The sequence below is a fragment of the Rhinopithecus bieti genome, unplaced genomic scaffold (genome assembly GCF_001698545.2).
Source record: "Rhinopithecus bieti isolate Rb0 unplaced genomic scaffold, ASM169854v2 scaffold_46101, whole genome shotgun sequence".
Lineage (NCBI taxonomy): Eukaryota > Metazoa > Chordata > Mammalia > Primates > Cercopithecidae > Rhinopithecus > Rhinopithecus bieti.
The window spans coordinates 1,592,074-1,613,722 of NW_016819049.1; the positions used below are offsets into that span (position 1 = coordinate 1,592,074).

Consider the following 21,649-nt stretch of genomic DNA (forward strand, 5'->3'; position numbering starts at 1 on the left):
GCCATTGGCTCCCATGTTTCACCTCCAGAGTTCAAGAATGACTCTCAGGCAGCAGAGACACAGCCGGACTTACCACCCCATAGTGCCCACAGTGGGGGCCCCTTGGGTCCCAGGTGAAGGAAATGAAGAGGGAGGGAGGCTGGGGGCATCTGCCTAGGCTCCAAGTGAGGCTTCATCCTGGGGAGCGGAAGAAGTGGAGGCCTTTACTTACCTCGATGGCCAGTACCCCGATGGCAAGGGCTCCGGCCAGGTAGACGTAGGTTTCAAAGGTGTTGAGGATCACGGTGTAACAGCCCTTGGAGGGAGGGATGAGAGGTGAAGTTATGGCCAGGGATGAGAGTCCGGGAGTCAGAGTCAGCATGTGGACTAGGGTTCCTGGCAGGTGTCCCCCAGAGCTCTCACCCTATCACACGGCTGCTGAGACAGGACAGTGGGGAGGGGGTACAGGGCAGGAGACCCAGAAACAGCGACTTGGCAGCATTGCACCAAAGACCATCCTTGCCACCCGGCTCCTAAGGTGAGGCAGAGAACTGACAGTGTGCAGGCCATGTCTTATGTCGCTACTACAGTGATTGGAAGATTGGGAAATTTCCCATAAATATCTGAACCTCTGGAGAAATCAGAAGAACCAATAAGGGGAGCTATTCCTTTTCACATCAGCACCATCAGCAGCTGCTGCTGTTCGGATGCAACAGGTGCTCCCTGGGGTCCGCAGGATCCCCCCGCCCCATTCCCTATTGTCCCACACCCACTCCCCTACTGTTCCTCGTGACCTGCCTGGCTGCAGGAGTTCTGGTTTTCAGCCACTTCCCCAAGGAAACAGCCCAGCGTTCAAATCCCTGCTCGCATGCCACCTCCTTCGGGCAGCTTTCTGAACCAGCCCAGCCCACAGGCTCTGGAGTTAATTCCCATGCTCTTACTGCTTTCTTAAGCAATCCTGGATATATATAAACTGAGACAGCGACAGAGATCGAGATCCAGATAGAGATTGAGATAAATAGAGAGGAATGGGGCGTGGCGAGACAGAGAAAAAGCAAGCCAGTGCCAAGCCAGGAGCTGCCAGTCCATGGCTGCTGCCCCCTCTGACCCTGAGCACCTCATACCTCAGTCATCTTCATGTTCATAACTCTCCCCTCCCTAGTGCTGACCACAGAGACTGATGCATGGTACTTGCTTTGAATGACACATATTTTCAAAGTGGGAGAACTTTCCTTCCTTTATAGGAACCTGCATATTCTCTGGGCCCAGGCCGAGAACCTGCAAGGGAACAAGTCCCCAGGTGGGGGTGGAGAGATCATGCCCAGCCCTTTTTGGGTGACGGTTGCTATTTCTGGGCTCTGTTGAGACCGGGGATTCCTGGGTGCTCGCGTACTCACTTCTGTTGTCCATCATGCAGAAACCCAGCCCCTTTGGCCAAAAGGGGGACTGAGGCTGTACCCAGGCAGGTGGACAGCAGGGCCTGATCTGGGACTAGTGGCCAGGTGGTGTCCTAGTACCTGCCTGGAGGCTGACCAGGAGCTGGGCCGGGAAGGCCCCCAGAAGCCCTCCCTGGAGCCCCATGGAGCACACGGGATATACCCAGATAGAAACAGACCCCACCAGCACAACGATCTGGGTCCATGATACTCTTGGGACTGAGTGTGCATGGGAATAATCCAGGAAGTGGTTAGCAATGCAGATCCCAAGGCCTCGCCTCACAACACTGGGTCAGTGGGTCTGGTGTGGAGCCCAGGAATCAGCATTATAGGATGATGCCCAAGGTAATTTCTAGTGACCAGGCTGTGCGTGGCCAGGCTTTGAAAGACCTCAAGCCCAGAGATGACAACAAGGAGAAAAGATCTTAATTGAACCTTCAGGCCTTGTCTCTGCTGTGGCACTGGGAGCCCAGTAAAGGGCTGTATGACTGGGACGGAGTCCTAAGGGCAACCCAGGAGTCCCTACCCCAGGCCAGGTCAGAACATCATTGTGGCTGGGGGTCCCTTCAGGGCTGGCCCATCTGTTCAGTGAGGCCCAGGGTCCATCCCAGATCTGCCAGCATACCCATGCTGGAGCCCCAAATCCTTTGTTAAGCGATTTTGAAGCATTAGAACCCTAAAATGCAGAACTATAACTGCAAAAAAACTAACCTGCTCTGCAAGCAAGGAAAGAGAGACAAGTTGCATCGTTTTGGGATCAGCCCTGGCAGGGGACGCCTCGGCCCTCCCATCATCCTCAGTGTTCCGCGTGCTCACCAGCACAGGCATATCATTCCACATCCTGCAGCCCCAGCACACACCCTGGGTTTGTGAAGCTCTTTGAGGGGTTTCCCAGACAGGGAACAGCAATGGCCCAGGAGAGTGGTAGCTGGCAATGGTTACACAGGTGAGCCCTGGGGCCTGCCTGCCTGGGGTCCCAGCCAGCGCTGCCACTTGCTTGCTGTGCGACCTTGGGCTATTTACTTCCTCTCTCTATGCCTCAGTTGCCCCATCTATACAATAGGGCCATGTAGATTACCTCATGGGATTGCTGTGAGGATAAAATGAGATACTGCAGGTAAGGCACTAGGAAGAGTGTTGGAAAGTAGCAAACTCTCAATCTCAATCCCTGTTAGGATTACCAAGGATTACTGTCTCTCTGTGCCGCTCTCTCAGCATATCCTGAGTGGTGGAAAGTGTCTGAGCATAGCGTTAGTGTTATTGCAATACAGTCTCACATGCACACGCGTACACACACCCACACACACCCACACACACACACACACACATACACACACACACCCACACACATACACACACACCCACACACATACACACACACACACACACACACACACACACACACACACACACACACACACATACACACACACACATACACACACACACACACACCCCAGAAGGGGACAGGAGAAGCAGCATCTCTCTTCTGGAGCATGAAATTGATTTTGAGATGCCTTACCCGGGGAAACTGGCAAGAAGCTGGGGACCTTGTCCAACAGAGGGAAGCTGAGCCCCGCTCTGTGGCACCTGGGCCTTGACAGCTCATCTTCCCCTATCAGGCTTTGGCACCAAAGACCCTTCAGGCCCCTGGACTCAACCAAGCAGCCCAGGTTGGCAATGGAAGCTTCCCAGGAACAGAGACACCCTTGGGGAGGTTGGGGCATGGACGGTACACCACCACCCACGCTGAGTGTCTGCCCTCTTGACAACTTTGCTAGGGCCTCGTGGGCTCTTTCCCACTTGATCTCATTACAGCCCCTCAGGGAGGAGGGGTCTTACCTGCACTTTACCCAAAATAAAAGGGAGGGAGGAGCAGTGGCTAACTTGCTTAAGGTCACACACGAGGAAGGGAAGCCAGGATTTACACTGAGGGGGATTCCAAATTCCCCGTCTTTCCTCTGTTCTAAAGGGAAAGGGGGCTGGCATGGGCGGCTGGGTTCTCCCTCCTGTGGGCCAGGCCCTGCTATAGCTCAGAGCTTACATCTACACACCTGGAGGTTGCTTCACTGCCTCCCACCATCTCTGCCCCATGACTGTTTCCCCTGTCACCACCCGGTGAGACACATGGCGGGGAGCCCCTTCCCAGCCTGCCACCACAGACTATGAGTTCTCTAACCATGTAGGCTGTTGCCAGTGCCATCCTCCCTCTCTGCTGGGTGGGCACATCCCCCGCCCCCTGCTGCCACCCACAGTCACCCCCCACCTAATCTGACGAGGGGCAGCCAGGCCCAGTTGCCACCACAATGGTCACCTACATGCAGTGCTTCCCACATGTACATCTCCAGCACCAACCCCCTCCAGCTCCACCCCATACAGCCAACTGCCCGCTGGGTACCTCTGCTCGGCTGTTCCAAAGCCTTTTTTTTTTTTTTTGAGATGGAGTCTCACTCTGTTGCCCAGGCTGAAGTGCTGTGGCACGATCTCAGCTCACCACAACCTCTACCTCCTGGGTTCAAGTGATTCTCCTGCCTCAGCCTCCCAAGTAGCTGGGATTATAGGCGTATGCCACCATGCCAGGCTAATTTTTGTATTTTTAGTAGAGATGGGGTTTCTCCATGTTGGCCGGGCTGGTCTTGAACTCCTGACCACAGGTGATCTGCCAGCCTCGGCCTCCCAAAGTGTTGGGATTACAGGCATGAGCCACCGTGCCTGGCCTCCAAAGGTTTCTTAGACTCAACATGCCCTAGACTGAATGCAAGATCTTCCCCAAACCAGAAGCCAGTCACTCACTCACTCCTCCTGCCCCTCCTCCAATGAGGACCCATCACGAAGGCTGGTAGATTTTGCCTCCTGAACATTTCTCAGATCCACACACCTGTCTGTCTTTACCGCCATCACCCTGGCCTTACCTGCTGTCCTTTCTCACTGGCACAGTGTAAAAGCCCCCTGTCTACCCAGGTCCACCACCAATGTGGACCAGGGGGCCACAGAGCAACTAGGATGCCCCTGTGGCCACGCCATGTATCCCTGCACACCTCACCCCCACCCCAACCCCCACAGCGAACTCAACTCTTCCCACATCCTTGCCATGGACCTGCCAGCAAAGTCAGAAATGCATCCTGGGGCCGGGCACGGTGGTTCACGCCTGTAATCCCAGCACTTTAGGAAGCCAAGGAGGTGATCATTTGAGGTCAGGAGTTTGAGACCAGCCTGGCCAACATGGTGAAACCCCGGTCTGTACCAAAAAATACAAAAATTAGCTGGGTGTGGTGGCATGTGCCTGTAGTCCGAGCTACTTGAGAGGCTGAGGTGGGAGAATCACTTGAACCTGGGAGGTGGAGGTTGCAGTGAGCCAGGATTGTGCTACTGCACTCCAGCCTGAGCGACAGAGCGAGACTCAGCCTCAATAAATAAATAAATAAATAAATAAATAAAAATGCATCCTGGGCTTTAAGCAAGGGGCTTTGGAGAAAAGACAAATAGAGACAGTCCCACCGCGGCAGGTTTTTAACAGGAAGAAGTGCTCAGGAGGGACGTGAACGTCTCAGCAAAGAAACCCCAGGAGCCAATCTCAGATCCTCAGGAACAACAGAGTCACTGGAAAGAAGGAACGTGGCTGTGCAGGGACCTCCCTGATGAGCTCCGATTTTGAAGACATGCTCAGGGAGGAAAGGAGATATCCTAACGGAGGGTGAATCCAGAAATGGGAAGCACATCTTATACGCAGAATGGGGCCCATGGGAAGCCTCCTAAAAACTTACAAGTAGCATTAGAAAGCTCTAAGTTTGGCTGTTGGCAACGGGCATCTCAAACAACAGCTCCTTCCACAAGTGAGAAATTCACTGGTCTTTCACATAAAACCCTGTGCTCCGGTGGTCACACTGCACCATGGGACTGTCCACGGCCCAGCCTCCTTGTCTCTGGATGCTCTGCCATCCTAGGGGCCACCTCCCTCTGCCAAATCCCTGACAGGGAAAAAAGGAGGGGTGGGCACAGCACTTTCTCTTAAGGATGCGACTGAAGTTGCACAAATCACCTCTGCTCGCCTCCTGTTGGCCAGAACTCGGTTACATGGTCTAGCTGCAAGGCAGGCTGGGAAGTGCAGCCTCTAGCTGGTGGTCATGGGGTGTGATAACCATTCTCTTCCCAGGGCAGCGGGGGTGAATGGAACATAGGGGGCAGCCAGCAGCCTCTGCCAACGTATGGAACGTGAAGTCCAGAGAAGGTGTTTTGGCGAAGGCAACGCAGCAGTTAACAGCCCATCCCTACCTGCCATGGAAGCCTGAAACTCCCCTCCCCACCCTGCAGCTGCTCCCCATGGCAGGTCTCTCTGCCCCACGTCCACAGTGGCCTCAACTCAGGGCCCTCATTTCTCTATTGAGCCTCTTTCCCCCAGTGCAGGAAGGCAGGATGATGAGGGACAGAAAGAATATGGACCTCAGGGCCTCAGGAATCCATGTGGAGGTGCCAGGGCCAGAGGGGCTGAGTTCCTGGGGCAGAGCTGAGGCTGGAAAGGGCCCGCCAGAGCCCCAGGACCCAGGCCTCTGCTCACTGTCACCTCCTCTGGGACTCTGCAAATTCTGCCTTGAGCCCCCGCCCAAGGCCCATTCTAGCCCCTCATCTGTGGGGTGTTATTTCTTCGCAGCAATCATGACCATGTGAAATGATTACTTCTCCTTTGTTTGCTGCTTGTTCATCCTGCACTTCCTCTGAGATCATGAGCCTCGAAGGAACAGAGGCCTTGTCTCCTGTCCCCTGCTGTGTGTCTTGCATCTGGAACTCTCCATGAGACTCTCGTTAAAGTCCTACTCAAGCAAGGGCCCAGGGCCCAGGCTTAGATCATCCTCATCCTCTCCCTCACTCTCTTCCTGCCTCGCCTGGTCACACACTCACACTGAAAGGTCGGTAGGAAGAAGGGAATTAAGAGCAAGGGCATTGTGAACTCGCGCGGGAGTGCGGGCAGGAGGCACACAAATCCAGGCCCTCGTCTTCCCTAAAAATGGCACATGCAGGAAGAGAAAGGGTTTCTTCCAAGGCTGAGGGGAAGTCCACAGGCTGCAAGAGAACCAGAAAAGTCTAGGAGCTTCTGTGACCTTGGAGAGTCAGGTCAAGGAGACGTTGCTCCCTTAGGGCAGCCCCACACGGCAAATGAGAGCTTCCTCCAAAATACCGTGCATGGCTAAGAAGGGCCCCCCATTGTGTAATTCTTGTTCTCTCCCCCTCCCTCCCTTTGGACCTGCATTATCAGAAACTCAGGAAACACTGGAAAACTCCTACTTACCCCTTAGCCCCAGCCCAAATGCCCACTCCAGCCTCAGACCATCTGCCACTGTCATCCTTCCCCATTTTGGTTGGATCTCAGGGGCTTGGGCGGAGCCTCCATCAGCCCCTGTTCAGGTGCAGGCATCCCATATCACAGCCAACAGTTCCCTGGGATTCCCTCTGGGAATCAGACCCTCTGGGGTAGCTTCGGACCCTCTGGGGTGATAGCACCTCCCACCCAGCTCTGGCCACCCAAGTCCCGATAGACTCACTCCCCTGTCTGGAGAGCAGGGCTGGTACCTGTTTGTTTAGGAACAGGCTCCTTCCCAGGAGGCACTCCTCTCGGCTCAGCAGGACCCCGTCCCGACTTTGGGGTTCCCTCCGGCAGCAGGCCTCCGGCACCTCTTCACTGTCCAGGGTCAGGAGTCGAAACACAGATGCAAACTTAAAGTCTTCAGGCCCGTTGACCCCACAGCAACCAAACTAGGGGGAGATCCCAGAGAAGGGTCTGGTGGGCAGGAGAAGGACACAGCGGCAGGGACAGAGAACGACAGCCTCTGCAAAGGAGTGGCATCAGAAGACTGGGCATGGGCTGGCTCCACCTGTCCCCACTGTGTGACCATGAGAAAACCACTCAGCTTCTCTGGGCCTTCAATGTCCTCATCTCTATAATGGGGTGGTAGTAACAATTCCTACCTCACCAGGCACTTAGCCCTCCATAAACAGTTGCTCTGGTTATCATCATCATCACAATGACCATTGCTTGGGGAGCCAAGACAGGGATAGCAAACAGGTTTCATCCCAAGTATGGACTGTGATCAAGTGTGCCTGGAATGCTGCATGGATCCTGATTCCAAGGCCAGGTCTGATTACTGATGCCTGGCGTGGGCACGTGAACACTGGGCATCGTGGCTCTGAATGTTCACAGCCTTTTTGGGGGGTCGCTCACTGTGATCATGACTGAGTTCCAGGTGGCGGAGAAGACGTCCGTGTCATTATTGCCCTGGTAGTGCTTGGTGAGCTCCTTGGTGAAGAATTCTCGGGTGAGCTGGGGGCAGAGGGAGAAGATGGGCTGAGGCCTGGCAGTTGGGTGCGGCCCCCACCCTCCCTCATCTCTCCATCCACCTGCTTGGGAGTTGGGGAATCAGAGCTAGGGGCTCTGCATCCTGGTACCAGGCCCCCTGGGATTCTCCTAAACCACCAACTTGGGGCAGTCTCCTTACCCCCAAGGTAGAAAGGAAGGCTATACACATGCACACCTCATGGAGCCGAGGTCAGGGCATGCTGAGGACCTCGCTCCGCCTGCAGCTCTGCCCAGAGGGAGGGCCTATCTGGGCGGGGAGTTTGCCCCTCATCCCACCCCTTCCACCCTGAGCTATTCCTCAGACAGAGCCAAGCAGACGCCTTGGGTCCCAGGCCCTGAAGAAGCTACAGGACCAGACAAGAAGTCTTTGTACATCAATTTTGAGAAGAGTCCTTCTCAGTTTCTCTCAAAACATTCTCCTTCCCTCCTGTTGCAGCGAAAGGCGAGGGCCCTGGGTGGTGCTTAGCAGAGGAGATCATCTGGGCACATTTGTCTGCCCACAGGCTGTGGTGGCCTCCTCCTCTGCTCTGTGCTGACCACCCTCCCCGCCTGCCTCCTCTACCCCAGGGCCATCTTGTGTCTCCTGTTCCATTGCCCCCCTCCCCTCTCATCTTTCCCCCTCTCCCGCCCCAGTCTCCCTTTGGCTATTGCCTGGCTCTTGTCAACTCAGGGGAGGCAGCTGGCCTCCTCCGAGAGCAGTCTGCCCTGTGCTCCTACATTCCAGGGCTTGGGATAGCCTCTCTGATTATTCTTATGGGGTTGTACCAGATGCTTTGGGAGCAGAGAAAAGCCCTTGCAGGAACAGGCTTACTGGGGTCTCTCTCTGGCCTGGGGGGGCCTTGCTAGGCGGGTGGGGCCATGACTTGGGCTGGAAGCGCCAGATGAGGGGCTGCCCACTCTCTGAGACCCTTCAATGAGGGGAGAAGCCAGACCTGAATGGCCACCAATCTCTTGCTGATAGCAGGAAAGCCTGGTACATACATTTTCCCTGAAGATGAAGGCCAGGATGGCTGCTGAGAGCTCCGCCAGGAAGATGATCAGGATGAACAGGAAGAACTGCAGGGAGAGGAACAGACTTGTGAGCCCAGAGGGCAGGCAGGGGACGGGGCGGCCACTGGCCAATGCAGTCGTCCACCTGTCACACCAGTGACGCACTATACTCATTTTGTAAGATTAAGACACTCCACTGCTATCAGTCAGACATTTTTCATAACACACCAGTGATTCCTCCTTGGAGTCAACAGGATTGAGATCAAAATATGAGAAGAATAAACAAATATATACATTCCATGCAAATGGTACCGTTAGAGAGGCTCCTTGTACAGTGTGCAGCGTGAACAACCCTACTCAGCCGCCCTGGAAGGAGATCGCTGATGAAACCCGTTTGAGCCCATTCTGGGTAAATTTCCTTCTGTGTGGGCTGTACGGGCTGTGAGAATCCTGAGTGCCTTGGGGATCTGCAGCTGGATTTCCCCACCTTGCCAGCCCCAGGGCCACCTCTCCCTGCCCCACTGCCTCTGGTTCCCATGGGAAGGGGGGAGGTCACATTAACCTTCAGCCAAAATCCAAGGAATAAGATTGGAGGGAAGGTGGTATGACTACCAAATCTCAACACCCAGGGGCCAGGAGTTGGCTATCTAACACAGGCTTCTGCTGTACTCACTGAATGTGATGTTCCCTGAATGAACCACAGTGCCTCTCATTTCGGGGACCTCGAATGAGGCTGTGTTACCTCTGCCAGGAAGGCACTGCCCTTCGTTGCCTACCAGTTCTGCATTTCTCCAGATCAGGCGAAGCCTCAGCCCCTCTCCTGGGCTCCCCCACACCACAGTGCCCAGCAGAGGTACCCGCACGGCATTAGCACAGGGGCTGTCACTCAGTGCGCTGCCTGCTCGGATGTCTGGGTCAGCACAGGTGCTGACGCAGGACTCTTAGATGGATGAATGAGCCCAGGGTGAAGCACTCGCCTTCAACGAAGGCCCTGTGATCTGCCACATCACCCGCCCTGGTCATTGTGTGGGTTCCTTTGGGCTGAGAGCTGTCAACAGAAGAAACTGGCTTTGCCTTCATTACTCAGCATAGCTGGTGCCCTTGACAAAGTCCACTGTCACCCTACCTGGAAACCACCAGCAGAGGACTTTATCCCTGGCACACACAGAGACTGGTTCTTCCATGCCCTCCCAGGCACCTAGGCAGCGGCCAGACCTGCTCTCTGGGGTCCCAGTCATCAGGACTGCCTGCCCGCCCCTGATGGGCCAGGCTGGAAGGAGGCAAAGGGTGTTGGGCTTCAAGTCAGGACACCTCAGGGCCCGCCTTGTCTGTCCTCGTGTATCATGGACAATCACTCAAACAAACCCCTTCGAGCCTCAGTTTTCTTGCCAGAAAAATGGGGATGTGGAGACCCACTTCCGGGGGTTCCCTGTGGGGAATCACGAGGAATCTGAAAGCGTTTCCTCTATTGGAAATGAGCCCAAGCTGAGCTTGGCACTGGGCTCTCATGTGCAGAGGGGCAGCGAATGTGGGCCACGAGCAGGCTCCTCTGTGACCTCCTAGGCCTGGTTCCTGGTGATGCACTGGCCTCCTCGCAGATGCTCTGTGGGCTGCTCACAATACCTTTAGGCGTCTCTCTCCCGGAATGTGCCTCTTGTGGTCAGAGGAAGATTTCTGTCACTTTATCCCCACCCCAGGGAGACCCCAGTCCAATTCTCTCCCTGACTCCAGTACCCACAGCGGCTGACTTCTAGAGGACCTGAGGGTTCTCCAAACTGCATGGGCCGGGGACCACCTTAGTGAGAGCCTTGGGAGGGCTGTAGAATCTGTCCATTCAGCGCACGGACATAAAACATCTCTGAGGCCTGGCAGGCGGGTTTTAGTTGTTTTAAATGTCCAAACCTAAGGAGGGCCCCTTGCTTCAGCAGAGCAGCCAGCCTGCGGCAGGGATGTGTCACTCCTCACTCCTGCATTTTGCTGGCTGGCCTCTGTCCCCAGCCACCACAACAAGTCTGCTTCAGCCCTCAGATGCACCGTGGGCGCCTGAACCCCTGAGGTCTCACTGGGCTCCAGCTGCTCCGACATAGGCTTCTGCTCTCACAGGGGACTGCCGGGCACCGGACGTTGTTCTCACGGTCTCTTTTCTGTGTAGTTTCCCCCTTTTCGAAGTTGAGGAAGCCGCAGCTGGAGAAGGGAAATGACTACTCCACAGGTGCAGAGCTCTTCGGAGCTTTGCAGAGAGAATGCTTCCCTCCTGGCCCCGCTGCCTTTTCAGAGAGCCAGGCTGCGTCTGCTCCCTGATGCAGGGTGTGGCTCGGGCATTGCTCTGTCACTGTCTCTTCTGAGCCCAGGAGTCTGCCTCCACAGGTCAGCAGGGTCTGCTGGGTGGCCTGCCTGGCACATCCGGATGAGGGACACCAGGCCAGATGCTCCTGTGCTCCCTGAAGAGGGGGCTGACCTCCAGCTGAGGTCAGGGAGCAGAGTTCCCCAATCAGAGCAGAGTGTGATGAGGGCGGGGCGGGGGGAGCCTCCCGTGCCCCAGGTCACAATGCCCATGGTCCATTCTGCCACTCCGACAATTCTCATTTCCAGGAGGATGGGGGGCTCTGGGTTCAGTGGCCGCTGAGTGATGTGTTTTCTGCCTCTGCAGCCTCACCTCCCCTGTGACAGTGACGGAGGCTGCTGGCAGGGATCCTGGCACTTCCATTTGACTGGTGATGGATGGTCATCCGCTTCCATTCCACGGGGCCTCTATGAGGAGCCCCTCCCTGCCCTCTGTCCTCTCACTGGAGCTACTGGCAGATCCCCAGGCTGGCAAGGAGCAGCCGCGGAAATGGTTTCCATCCATGGCAATGAGCTGGAGCTGGCGTGCCCACCAGCCTCCGCCTGGACAGTGATTAATAATGGATGAAGCAGATCGCAAGCCTCATGCACTCTGCGTGCCTGTCACTCTGGGATGTGTGTGTGCCGTCCAGGATGACTACGCATCGCTTCCACGAGGTAATGCAGGTGCAGTGCTTCTCGCAAGACTGGCATGACATGAGAGCTGCTCAGATGGTTACTTAGAGCCCAGAGGAAGCACACCCTTCCCGAAGACAAGTGCTGGTATGGGCGGCTCTGGAAAAACAGCAATAGCTACCTGCTGAGTCCTTGCTACCCAGACACTGTGGATCTTACATGGATCATCTCATCAAACCCTCTCATCTATTGAGACAGATGCTGTTATCGGCAACACCCCCATTTTACTGACAGGGGATTGTGGCCGAGAGGAGCAGTACTTGGCCCAAGCTGGCATAGCTGGTGGGTAGTACCTCTGGGACTTCACCCCAAGACCTCTGATTGCGGAACACAGCCTCTCATCACCATGTTACCCTGGAAGCCGCGGGAGCCTTGAGGTCTTACGGTTTCCACACAGCCTGCAAAGCCTCCTGAGGCTCAGCACCAATGCTTCTAGTTCCCCATTTATAGAGTGCTTAGGCATCCCACAAACAGAGCAAAGCAAAACATGCATTTCCCACTGGTTCATGAACGCAACACTACTGCTGGGAAGGAAGTGTGATTATCCTCATTTTATATAGGAGGAATCTAAGGTTCAGAGTGGTTAAGTGAGCAGCCCCAGGTCATACAGCCAGGAAATGGCAGAGCAGGAGTTGGAGCCCGGGCTTTTTTGACTCCAAAGTCTATGCACTTAGCCAAACCTCTGATACTACCTCCTCTCTGTTCCTTGGCTCCAGGGCTGTTTATTGAGCACCTGCTCCGTGCCAGGCACTGTGCTAGGTATTGGCAAATAAATGCATACAAGGCAGACTCAGTCCCCATCTTCATGGAGTTTCCACTGAGCTGAAGCATCAGGAGATGAGATATAAAAATAAACCTGGGAAGCCGTGGACTGGAGGAAGTGGGCCTTCCCAGGCACAGGGCCTGGGCGTGACTTGAGTATGTGGGAGTGTGAATCAAAGTGCAAGGCCGCGGTGCCCACGGCAGTCATAATGTCACTTCTGCCAACTCGCCCTTCTCCAGCATGAAAATGTCATCCTGCTTAAGACAGTTTACCAGTGTTAAAGTCCTTTGGGGAATTCCCCTGGACCCAGACATTCTTGGGGCTTCCCCTCATCAAGGCCTTTCCCAGAGTTTGCATTCCATTTGCCTAAGGACACAATTGTCAGCCATTCCTGATCCTCTAATTTGCATCACTTTCCCTAGGATGGAAAAATTAGCAAAGGGGAGGAAACTGCTATGTTGCCTAGTTGGGAATATTTCCAGGCTTTTCTAACCCATCTGCTTATAGGCAATGTCTGCTCACAGTTCCCCTGTCTAATAAATATTTACCAAATTTACATACCGCATGTACAATTCAGCTCATTTATCTTTTTTGAATATACTCATCTCTTTTTGCTGTTCTTTTTTCCAGTTGAGCTTGCCTTCATTATAAAATACTTTTAAAATTAGAATTTTTAAATAAGTTGGCTTAAAAAATCTTTGAAATACTCAAAGGTAAGCAAATGGGAAAAAGGGATGCCACAAATTTTCAATAGGAGGCTGAAATTGTCCTATTGCATGTGAGTGCTATCATACTGATCAATGCAAGTATTTGAAAAATGGATCTTTAGATAGATAAATTGATCACAGGGTGGTCTGGTCATTAGACTGATTGGCCCCAGGTCCTGTGGGACTTCAGATTCAGAGCAGAGGGAAGGGGACCCTCAGCCCCATCTCAAGGCTTCCTTGCTTTGCGAGCCTTTGAGCCAGGTTTCCTGGACTGACTAAAGTCACTCTTTTGGCCCCTCTCAAGACAAGCCTTTTCTCCTTTCCAACAGGCTGGGAAGGCAGTGAAAGGCTTCTAGAAGGATCCCAGAAGCTGCTGGGGGTGAGGCTCCATGCCCTCTTCCGTTGGAACCACCACACAGTTAGGTCCAGGTTCAGCCAGGAAGGGAGAAGTGGGCTTTTTTATTTTTTAGGGCATAAACCTTTTTGAAAACCTTCCAGAAATTTTGGGGCCTTTCTCTGGAAATACTCACAGAACCCCCCAACCCCCATGCAGGCAACACACATGGACAAACAGCACACATGTGCACACACAGGCACATGTCCACATGCATACATATGTGCACCCATGCACGCACGACACCCATGCATGCATGACACCCACGCACATGTAACACCCATGCATGCTTAACACCCATGCACATACAACACCCATGCACAAAGAAATGCACACATGTAAACATAAGCACACACAATAGAACACAACATACATGCACATACAACACACATGCAAATACACGAGTATGCACACAATCCACGTATATACAACACACATAAACAGGCTCTGCCATAACATTTTGCACATAATTTTAGGTAAATTTTGGAGTCCATTCCAGGTTAGGAGCCTGTGGACGGCCCTGGTCTGGGAGCCAGAAGACCTTGATCCAAGCGTCCTCTGCCTCTGACCCACACTGTGACCCCAGGCTTGTGTCGGTGGGGCCTTAGAGAGGGGAGGGCAAGCAGAGGAAGTGGAGAGAGAGACAGGGAAATGGGGAAGGGAGAGATCAGGACAGGGACAAGGAAAGGGCCTAGGAATAAAAACAGAGATCAAGAGAAGGACAAGGCCAAGTGTGTTGGTGCCCGCCTGGAATCCCAACACTTTGGGAGGCCGAGCCGTAGATCTCTTGAGCCCAGGAGTTCAAAACCAGCCTGAGCAACATGGCAAAACCTTGTCTTTACAAAAAAATACAAAAATTAGCTAGGTGTGGCGGTATGTGCCTGTGGTCCCAGCTACTCAGGTGGCTGAGGTGGGAGGATCGCTTGAGGCTAGGAGGTTGAGGCTGCAGTGAGCCGAGATCACACCGCTGCACACCAGCTTGGGCCACAGACTGAGACCCTGTCAAAAAAAAAGAAAGGACAGAGATGGAAAGGGCAGAGGCAGAGAGGAAAGAAAGGGAGCTACACAGAGATAGGCAGAAGGAAGGGGGACAAAGGGAGAGACGGTGTCGGGAGGGGAAGGTTCTGCCATCAGGCCTTGTCGAAGGGCCCCCAGCCTGGCAGCCAGGATCAGCTCTCTCGGGAGGATCGTGGACACATTTCCTATCCCTGGGTCTCAGTCCTGTCTCCCATAGCATGGGAGGGAGGATGTCCTCGGGTGGCTGGCAGGTTTGCAGGCAGCCACTTACTGGAGGAGACTGGAGCTGCCCCAGCCTGGTCCCAGCCAAGAACACCAGCCTGGCTTCCTGTCTTGGCCTCAGAGCCGAGCCCATTAACAATGAATGAGCCCCTGGGGGCCGAGGTGAGGAAGGGGAAAGGGAGGCTGGGTGTGTCCTGGGACCCATATCCCAGCTCCTTTTAAAGTCTACTCGGGCTCCCCAGCCAAGAGCTCTGCAAGCACCGTGACAAGCAGTAGAGAACTGTCCACCAGGGGGTGCTCACAGTTTTTCTTTGTTTCGCTTCAAATGAAGTCTGTAGTGTTGGCGCTGTTGTAGGACACATGGGCCCAAGGCTCCCTGTCACTCATTTAGCAGCTGACTTCACTTCCCTTGGATGGGGGGGCATCTCACCGGGACATGAATGGGGCCGTGCAGTGTGCTCTCATCTGGGGAGGAGGTATGGTGCTAGGTTTCTCCTCCCAGCACTGCTGGTGCTGGCTTATCCACAGAATTTTGCAAGGGAGTCCTCCAGCCAACCAGCCCAGATCTCCCTGTCATTTAACTCTGCCCACGAATTTTCACACGAGGAGCATCCACAAGTTGACCCAGACACATCCACACTTCTCTAAACAGGGCTGTTTTTAACTTACCCTGTGGCAGGACTGGGCTCAGCCCAGAAGTTCTCCAAGTCCAGGACTTCTTAGAGGAGAGAAGACCCACCCACCGAGCATAGGAAAGCAGGTGGAGACCCCAAGCACCACCGCCCATGGGAATCCAGGAGACTAGAGAACTAGAGACGCACTGCCTGTCTGGTTTGGCTGTGATCTATAGCTGAGCTGGCCAGCCCATCATTCAACAAGAAGACTCGGCTGATCTCTGGGAGGCTGCTCTCTAGGAGGTTGGGGAACTAGACACTAGATGGGAGCCGCACCCTTAGGGGAGGGAGCAGGGAGTACACTCAAACCAGGCCTGCCCACTGCCCAGCTCATCCACACAGCTCGGCTGCCTCCCCTGTGCCTGTCTGTGAGGGAAGGGACCATCGCTCCTGGTCCCCAACGCATCTTCAGCACCCAGTGAACTACATGCGCATGACAGGAGTTCAAGGGCTATTTACTTGATGACTAAGAAACCTTCAGAGGCCATATCATACCTACTTCAGAGTTGGATATCTACAAGGGGAAGGCCTCATCCACTAGCCATCTTAGCGATGTTACTAAGGAATTATATATTAGAGTTTTTAATAGCAAGCAAGTGGAAAAACATGAAGGTCAATGTCAGTGCTCTCAGTTGACCACGCCTTGGAGAGATGCCTGGTTGTTCAGACCTCGACGCAAGGCTCCCTCCACCTGGGCCAGCTCACCTACTGCAGGCGTGGGCCCGGCAAAAAAGCAGACTCTGGAAGCTGGGGCCACCAAGGCAAATGGAAAAGGCTGGGGACCATCCCACCCCTGGAGGTGGGCCTATGTGGCACAAACCTCATTCTGAGTTTCCTGGCATGTGAATACAGACTAGGTGTGCGTTAAGCCAAGGGCCCTGGCTTGTCTGCAGGAAAGCAACCAAGTGAAGTGGGAAAGAGGAAGGGCTGCCGCAGGGAAAAAAACAGGTCCCAAAGGCATGGGAAGAGGCAGCCTGAAGCACTACAAGGGTCCTAGCCTCGCGTCTGTTTCATCTGCTCTGCCGCCAACTCCATGGGACTCTGGGCAAGTCGCTGAGCATCTCAGGGTTTCAGGACTATTGACGACCGAATGAGTGCGGTCAGATGTGCTCATCTCCACGATCCCTTCTTTGACAGCCCGCCCCCAGTTTGGGAAGCACTGGTCTGAATGGAAGCCAGGCAGGGCCTGGGAGTCTGCAGCTGATCCCCGACACCCCTCAGAGTACCCATGGGTGAGGTGGGGGCTGGGGTACTCACAAATAGCAGCAGACACTTGTTCTCACGGACGGCCCCGCAGCAGCCCAGGAAGCCGAGCAGAAAGAGCAGGCCCCCCATGGCCAGGAGGATGTAGGCGCCCGTGAGGAGCAGAGGATTGGCAGCCACGATCTCCCGGAAGCCGGTGGGGTCCACCATGACCCAGATGCCGATGGCCAGCAGGCAGGCCCCGCCCAGCTGCTCGGGCCAGGGGAGGAGTTGGGAGGAGAAACAGGCAGAAAGGGAGGTTAGGCACTTCTGACCCACCACTCCCCTGAGCCAGCCCCAGGGTCGGAGGCGTCAAGCACTAGGTGAGCCAGGCAGGAATTCATCTGCAGCGAGAGCCAGTGAGTCCCAGCCGCACCTTGAATTGCTTGGAATTTTTCTAGCTGCTGTGACCTTAAGGGCAACACACATCCTCTAAATCCAATTTCTGACCCAGGCCCTACCTGAGGCTGCTGAGAAATGTATCATATACAGGCTATTTGCCAATTTTATCTTCTCCTGAAATGTCAGACCTGTAGGATTAGGAGGTCATCTAGTCCAACCCTCTGATTCCACACAGAGGGGGCAACAACTTGCTAAAGGTCACACAGCAAGTTCATGGCAGAGTGAGAGATGCCTTCTGGTCGCAGACCCCCTGACTCCAGCCTCAACACCCTAAACAAAGGTCCATGAACATGCTCTGAGTGAGCCCTATGCTGTGTTTGCACCACCCATGCTAGGGGCTGGGAAAACACCAACCAAGTCATGGTCATTGTGCCCCACAGGACTCTCAGTGAGGTTTCAACCTGAGAGTGGGCTCCCCTCTCTCAAATCTATGGCTCAAAAGCCTTCTTATTTATGTCTCCATCAACCTGGGCTCTCCGTGCCTTATTTATCTTTGGAAAGAGGTAGCATAGTCTAGAGAGAGAGCTGTGCCACTTATTAGCTGTGTGACCTTAGGCAAGTGTCATAACCTATCTGAGCCTTTTAGCTTCCTTGTGGTCAAAAGAAGACTGAAACACCCACAGCCTAAGGCAGCACTAAGGAAGAAAGGATAGAAGGCGTTTAGCAGATTTCAATACATATCTGTTCCGTTTTTCTTTTCTTTACTTTTTTTGTTTTGAGACAGAGTCTTGCTCTGCTACCTAGGCTGGAGTGCAGTGGCGGGATCACAGCTCACTGCAGCCTTGACCTCCTGGGCCCGAGTCATCCTCCCACCTCAGCCTCCCAAGTCACTGGGACTACAGGCACGTGCCACCACACCTGGTTAATTTTTGTATTTTTCTGTAAAGATTGAGTTTTGCCATGTTGCCCAGGCTGGTCTCGAACTCCGGGGCTCAAGTGATCCTCCTGCCTCAGCCTCCCGAACTGTTGGGATTACGGGAGTGAGCCACTGTGCCCAGCCTATTCCATTTTTCTTGGGCACAGATACGTTTTAGAAGCAGACTTGTTGTGGGAAGAACCAAAGTTTGGTACGATGGGATTTGCAGGCTGTAAAGTATTTGAAATCCCTTTGTGTGGTGGGAGGACCGGAGGCCCAAGAGGCCTGTGTGAGGGTTGACAGCTGGGCAACAGGAAAACTGCTGGGCTTTGGCTTGACTGAGCAGGACTGCAAGCTGAAGAGAGCTGATGGCTTTGGGCAAGGGACGTTTGTAGGTATTCTTAGGGCAGCAGTCCAGTGGAGACGCCTGAAGGACTCAGCAGGGGAAAGAGAAGGAAAGACCTAACAGGCATGGCCAGCGACAGGGTTTCCATTTTTGCCATCTGCTGTGCAGTGTCTCTCTCCTTTTTTTTTTTTTTTTTTTTTTTTCTGAGACAGAGTCTTACTCTGTCACCTAGGCTGGAGTGCAGTGGTATGATCTCGGCTCACCGCAAACTCCGCCTCCCGTGTACAAACGATTCTTCTGCCTCAGCCTCCCAAGTAGCTGGGATTACAGGTACCCGCCACCACGCATGGCTAATTTTGTATTTTAGTAGAGATGGGGTTTCACCATGTTGGCCAGGCTGGTCTCAAACTCCTGACCTCAGGTGATCCACTCGCCTCTGCCTCCCAAAGTGCTGGGATTACAGGCATGAGCCACTGTGCCCAGCCTGTGTCTCTCTCGTTGGTCTCCCACACGACCTCCAGGAAAATCTGTGTCTCCTTATTGCTGCTGGAGATTTGGGGATTCAACAACTGTATGCTAAACACTTCAAGGAGGGCCCAGCTCCATTTCAGGTGGGAACGCTGGGGCTGGAGGAAGGATGAGCTGGCCCAGGGTCACCCGGCTTGGAAGGTGGTAACCTTGGGTCTAGAATTCAAATCTGCAAGGCTTGATGCTTTTTAGGATGATAAGGTAGGGAACAGAAACTAAGGGAGTTGCTGAAATGTATATATTTTTTAAAGACACAAAGATATAGAGATAGAGATAGAGAGGGAAAGATAGACACTGAGAGAGAGACAGATGGTCAGTCCTGGCCAGAAGGAGGACCCCTCTTTCAAGAGCCTGCCCTGAAGGACATGAGTGGAGGTTTATTCACCCAGGTCTTGGCTGTACTAAGATCAAAGGCTGAGAGGGCTGGACCAGGAAAGCCTGTGGGGGTCCAAGAAGGCAGGGCCACAACTCTACTCCTGGGAGGGGCCATGAGTCTGAGCAGAGCCTTCAGTGGGCCACCAGCAGGTGGGTGGGTCACCTGAATGTCTGGGCCTCTGTCCCTTCATATACAGAATCCGTAGGTTGGATGGAAATGGAGCTAAGCTATTGAGGACTGACCACATTCAGGGTACTCTGTAAACTAATCTTGCTTAATTTTCAAAAAGCCTGTTGAGGAAGGCCATTAAGAGATGAAGATACTGAGGCTCAGAGAGGTGAAACGTGTCTCAAATCACAAGGTGCTAAGATGCAGCAGTGGAATTTGAATGCAGGTCTTCCAGTCCCAGAGAGGTTTCTGATTGTATCTGGTGGCTACATGGACTCAGCCCCTCCAGCTCTGAAGTCCATCAACTGCTCGGGGAGATAAGGTTGGGTGGGGCTCCCTCTTGTTGCCCTCTGATCACTCCCATCCCCTCCTTTCCCACTTCCCACGAGGGGTCAGATCCCAAGACAGTGGCTGGACCGAGGTCCCCTCCACCTTTTTGAGAGGGGCTGACCCACCCCAGGGCCTGTGTAAAATGTTTCTCCTAAGAAGATGGGCTCTTCAGAGTGGGATGGGCACTGCTGGGGGCCCCCTTCCATGAAAGCCTGGCTGGCAGGTACCCCTGCCTCTAGCACCGGCACCTGTGCTCACCCCAGGGACTTAGCCCAGTGTGACTATTTCAAAGCAGCAGCCAGTTCTGCCCACCCAGCAGAGGCCTGGGAAGACCCAGGATACTTACAAATATGAAGAAATTGAAAACAAACATCAGGTACTTCATGCAGCTCAAACAATCGCCTTCCATGGTGCTCCACCTAAAAACACAAGGCCACCTGAGTCCTCCCGATGGGGGACCCCACCCAGGAAGAACCCCAGTCCCTCCCCAGGGCGGTCCCCGCAGCCAGCCCCACCCGTGCAAAGGCTGGAAGAAGATGGAGGCTGATCATAGAGATGAGAATGCTGGAGCCAGCCTGCCTGGGTTTTAGCCCTGGCTCCAGCTTTCATTTGCTGTGTGACCTTGGGCAAATTACTCCACCTCTCTGGATCTTGCTCTCTCCAACTTTAAAGCGGAGATTAAGAACAGAACCTTCCTCCTAGCGGTGTTGTGAAGATGAACTGAAATCCCACAGTAACATGCTTAGCACATCGTCGGACACGTGGTAAGTGCCCAGCAGTCCCGCTTCACGCTGTTGCTCTACTGCAGGTGTGAGCTGGCCATTTCATAGATGAGAAAACCAAGGCCCAGAGCCTGGAGGGACTTGCCAAGGTCCCATAGACAGGACCGGAAGCCAGGCCTGACAAACTTCCCACCATCCCACATACCCTCCAGCCACAGAACAGACCAGGGCGGTTGCTTGGTGCCAGTGAGACAGGGTGTTGCAGGGAAAAGGAGAGCAGCCTACCTGGGGGTCTAAAACCTACTTCTGGGGCCAAAGCCTTCCTGAGCCTTGGCTACCTCCACTCTGAGACCTCCAGCATCCCACCTCCCCGGGAGCCTTTCCTGTCTTCACCTAGAAGTATACCCGTGGCAGCAAAGTCACTGAACACAATTCCATTCAGCCAACATTGATTGAGCATCTGCTGCTTGCCAGGCACAGCCGGGGCTGCACTGAGATGCAAACGTCCCCCATCCCCCAGGGGAAGCTGACAGCATCTGCTCCCATGAGTCAGACTTCAAGGTGCACAAGACATGTTTACATTCCATATTCGTTATTTTCACATTTTCTTCATAACGGCTCTGAGGAGACACTCAGGGCAGGGATTAGAGATCCATGTGACAGGTGGGGAAACCAAGACTCAGAATGAAAACGACATGTCCAATGTCCCACAGCTAGTAAGGGCCAGGGCCAGAACTCAAGCCAGTCCTGAGCTGCTGGCACTGCAGGTGCTTCCAGCAGGGGGTTTATACCTCCATGACAGGACTCGGTGCAAAGGGTTCTGGCAGTATGTGTCGGGGTGTGGATGGATGTCGGGGAGATGGTGTCTGATTACTTTCTGCAACTCCCGCTTCCTCCCACAGGACATGGCTGGACTCCATCTTCTTCCTCCACAAAATAAGGTTGCTAAGTCTGACTCAAAGGTTTCTGGGAGGCTTATTATTATTAATAATAGTAAAATGTGTATCAAAACATCACATTGGACTCCATAAACATATACAATTATTATTTGTCAATTTAAAATGAATTTGGGAAAACAGTAATAATTGTAGCCACAATTTGGGGGTCCAACACTGTGCCTAGGGCTTTGC

The 21,649-nt window shown here is 53.9% G+C and overlaps 1 protein-coding gene across 5 annotated transcripts in view; it reads right to left on the bottom strand.

Annotated features, from left to right (window-relative positions):
* Positions 1 to 21,649, bottom strand: part of TSPAN18 (tetraspanin 18) — a 205,165-nt gene that overhangs the window by 5,084 nt on the left and 178,432 nt on the right. For all 5 annotated transcript variants that reach the window (XM_017858103.1, XM_017858099.1, XM_017858101.1 and 2 more), the window contains 6 exons: positions 20,144 to 20,216; positions 16,807 to 17,001; positions 8,746 to 8,820; positions 7,630 to 7,728; positions 6,981 to 7,163; positions 212 to 295 (listed from right to left, as the gene is read on the bottom strand). In XM_017858103.1, the coding sequence (XP_017713592.1) occupies positions 212 to 295; positions 6,981 to 7,163; positions 7,630 to 7,728; positions 8,746 to 8,820; positions 16,807 to 17,001; positions 20,144 to 20,206 (699 nt within the window). In that variant the 5' untranslated portion in view covers positions 20,207 to 20,216. The remainder of the gene's footprint in view (positions 1 to 211; positions 296 to 6,980; positions 7,164 to 7,629; positions 7,729 to 8,745; positions 8,821 to 16,806; positions 17,002 to 20,143; positions 20,217 to 21,649) is intronic.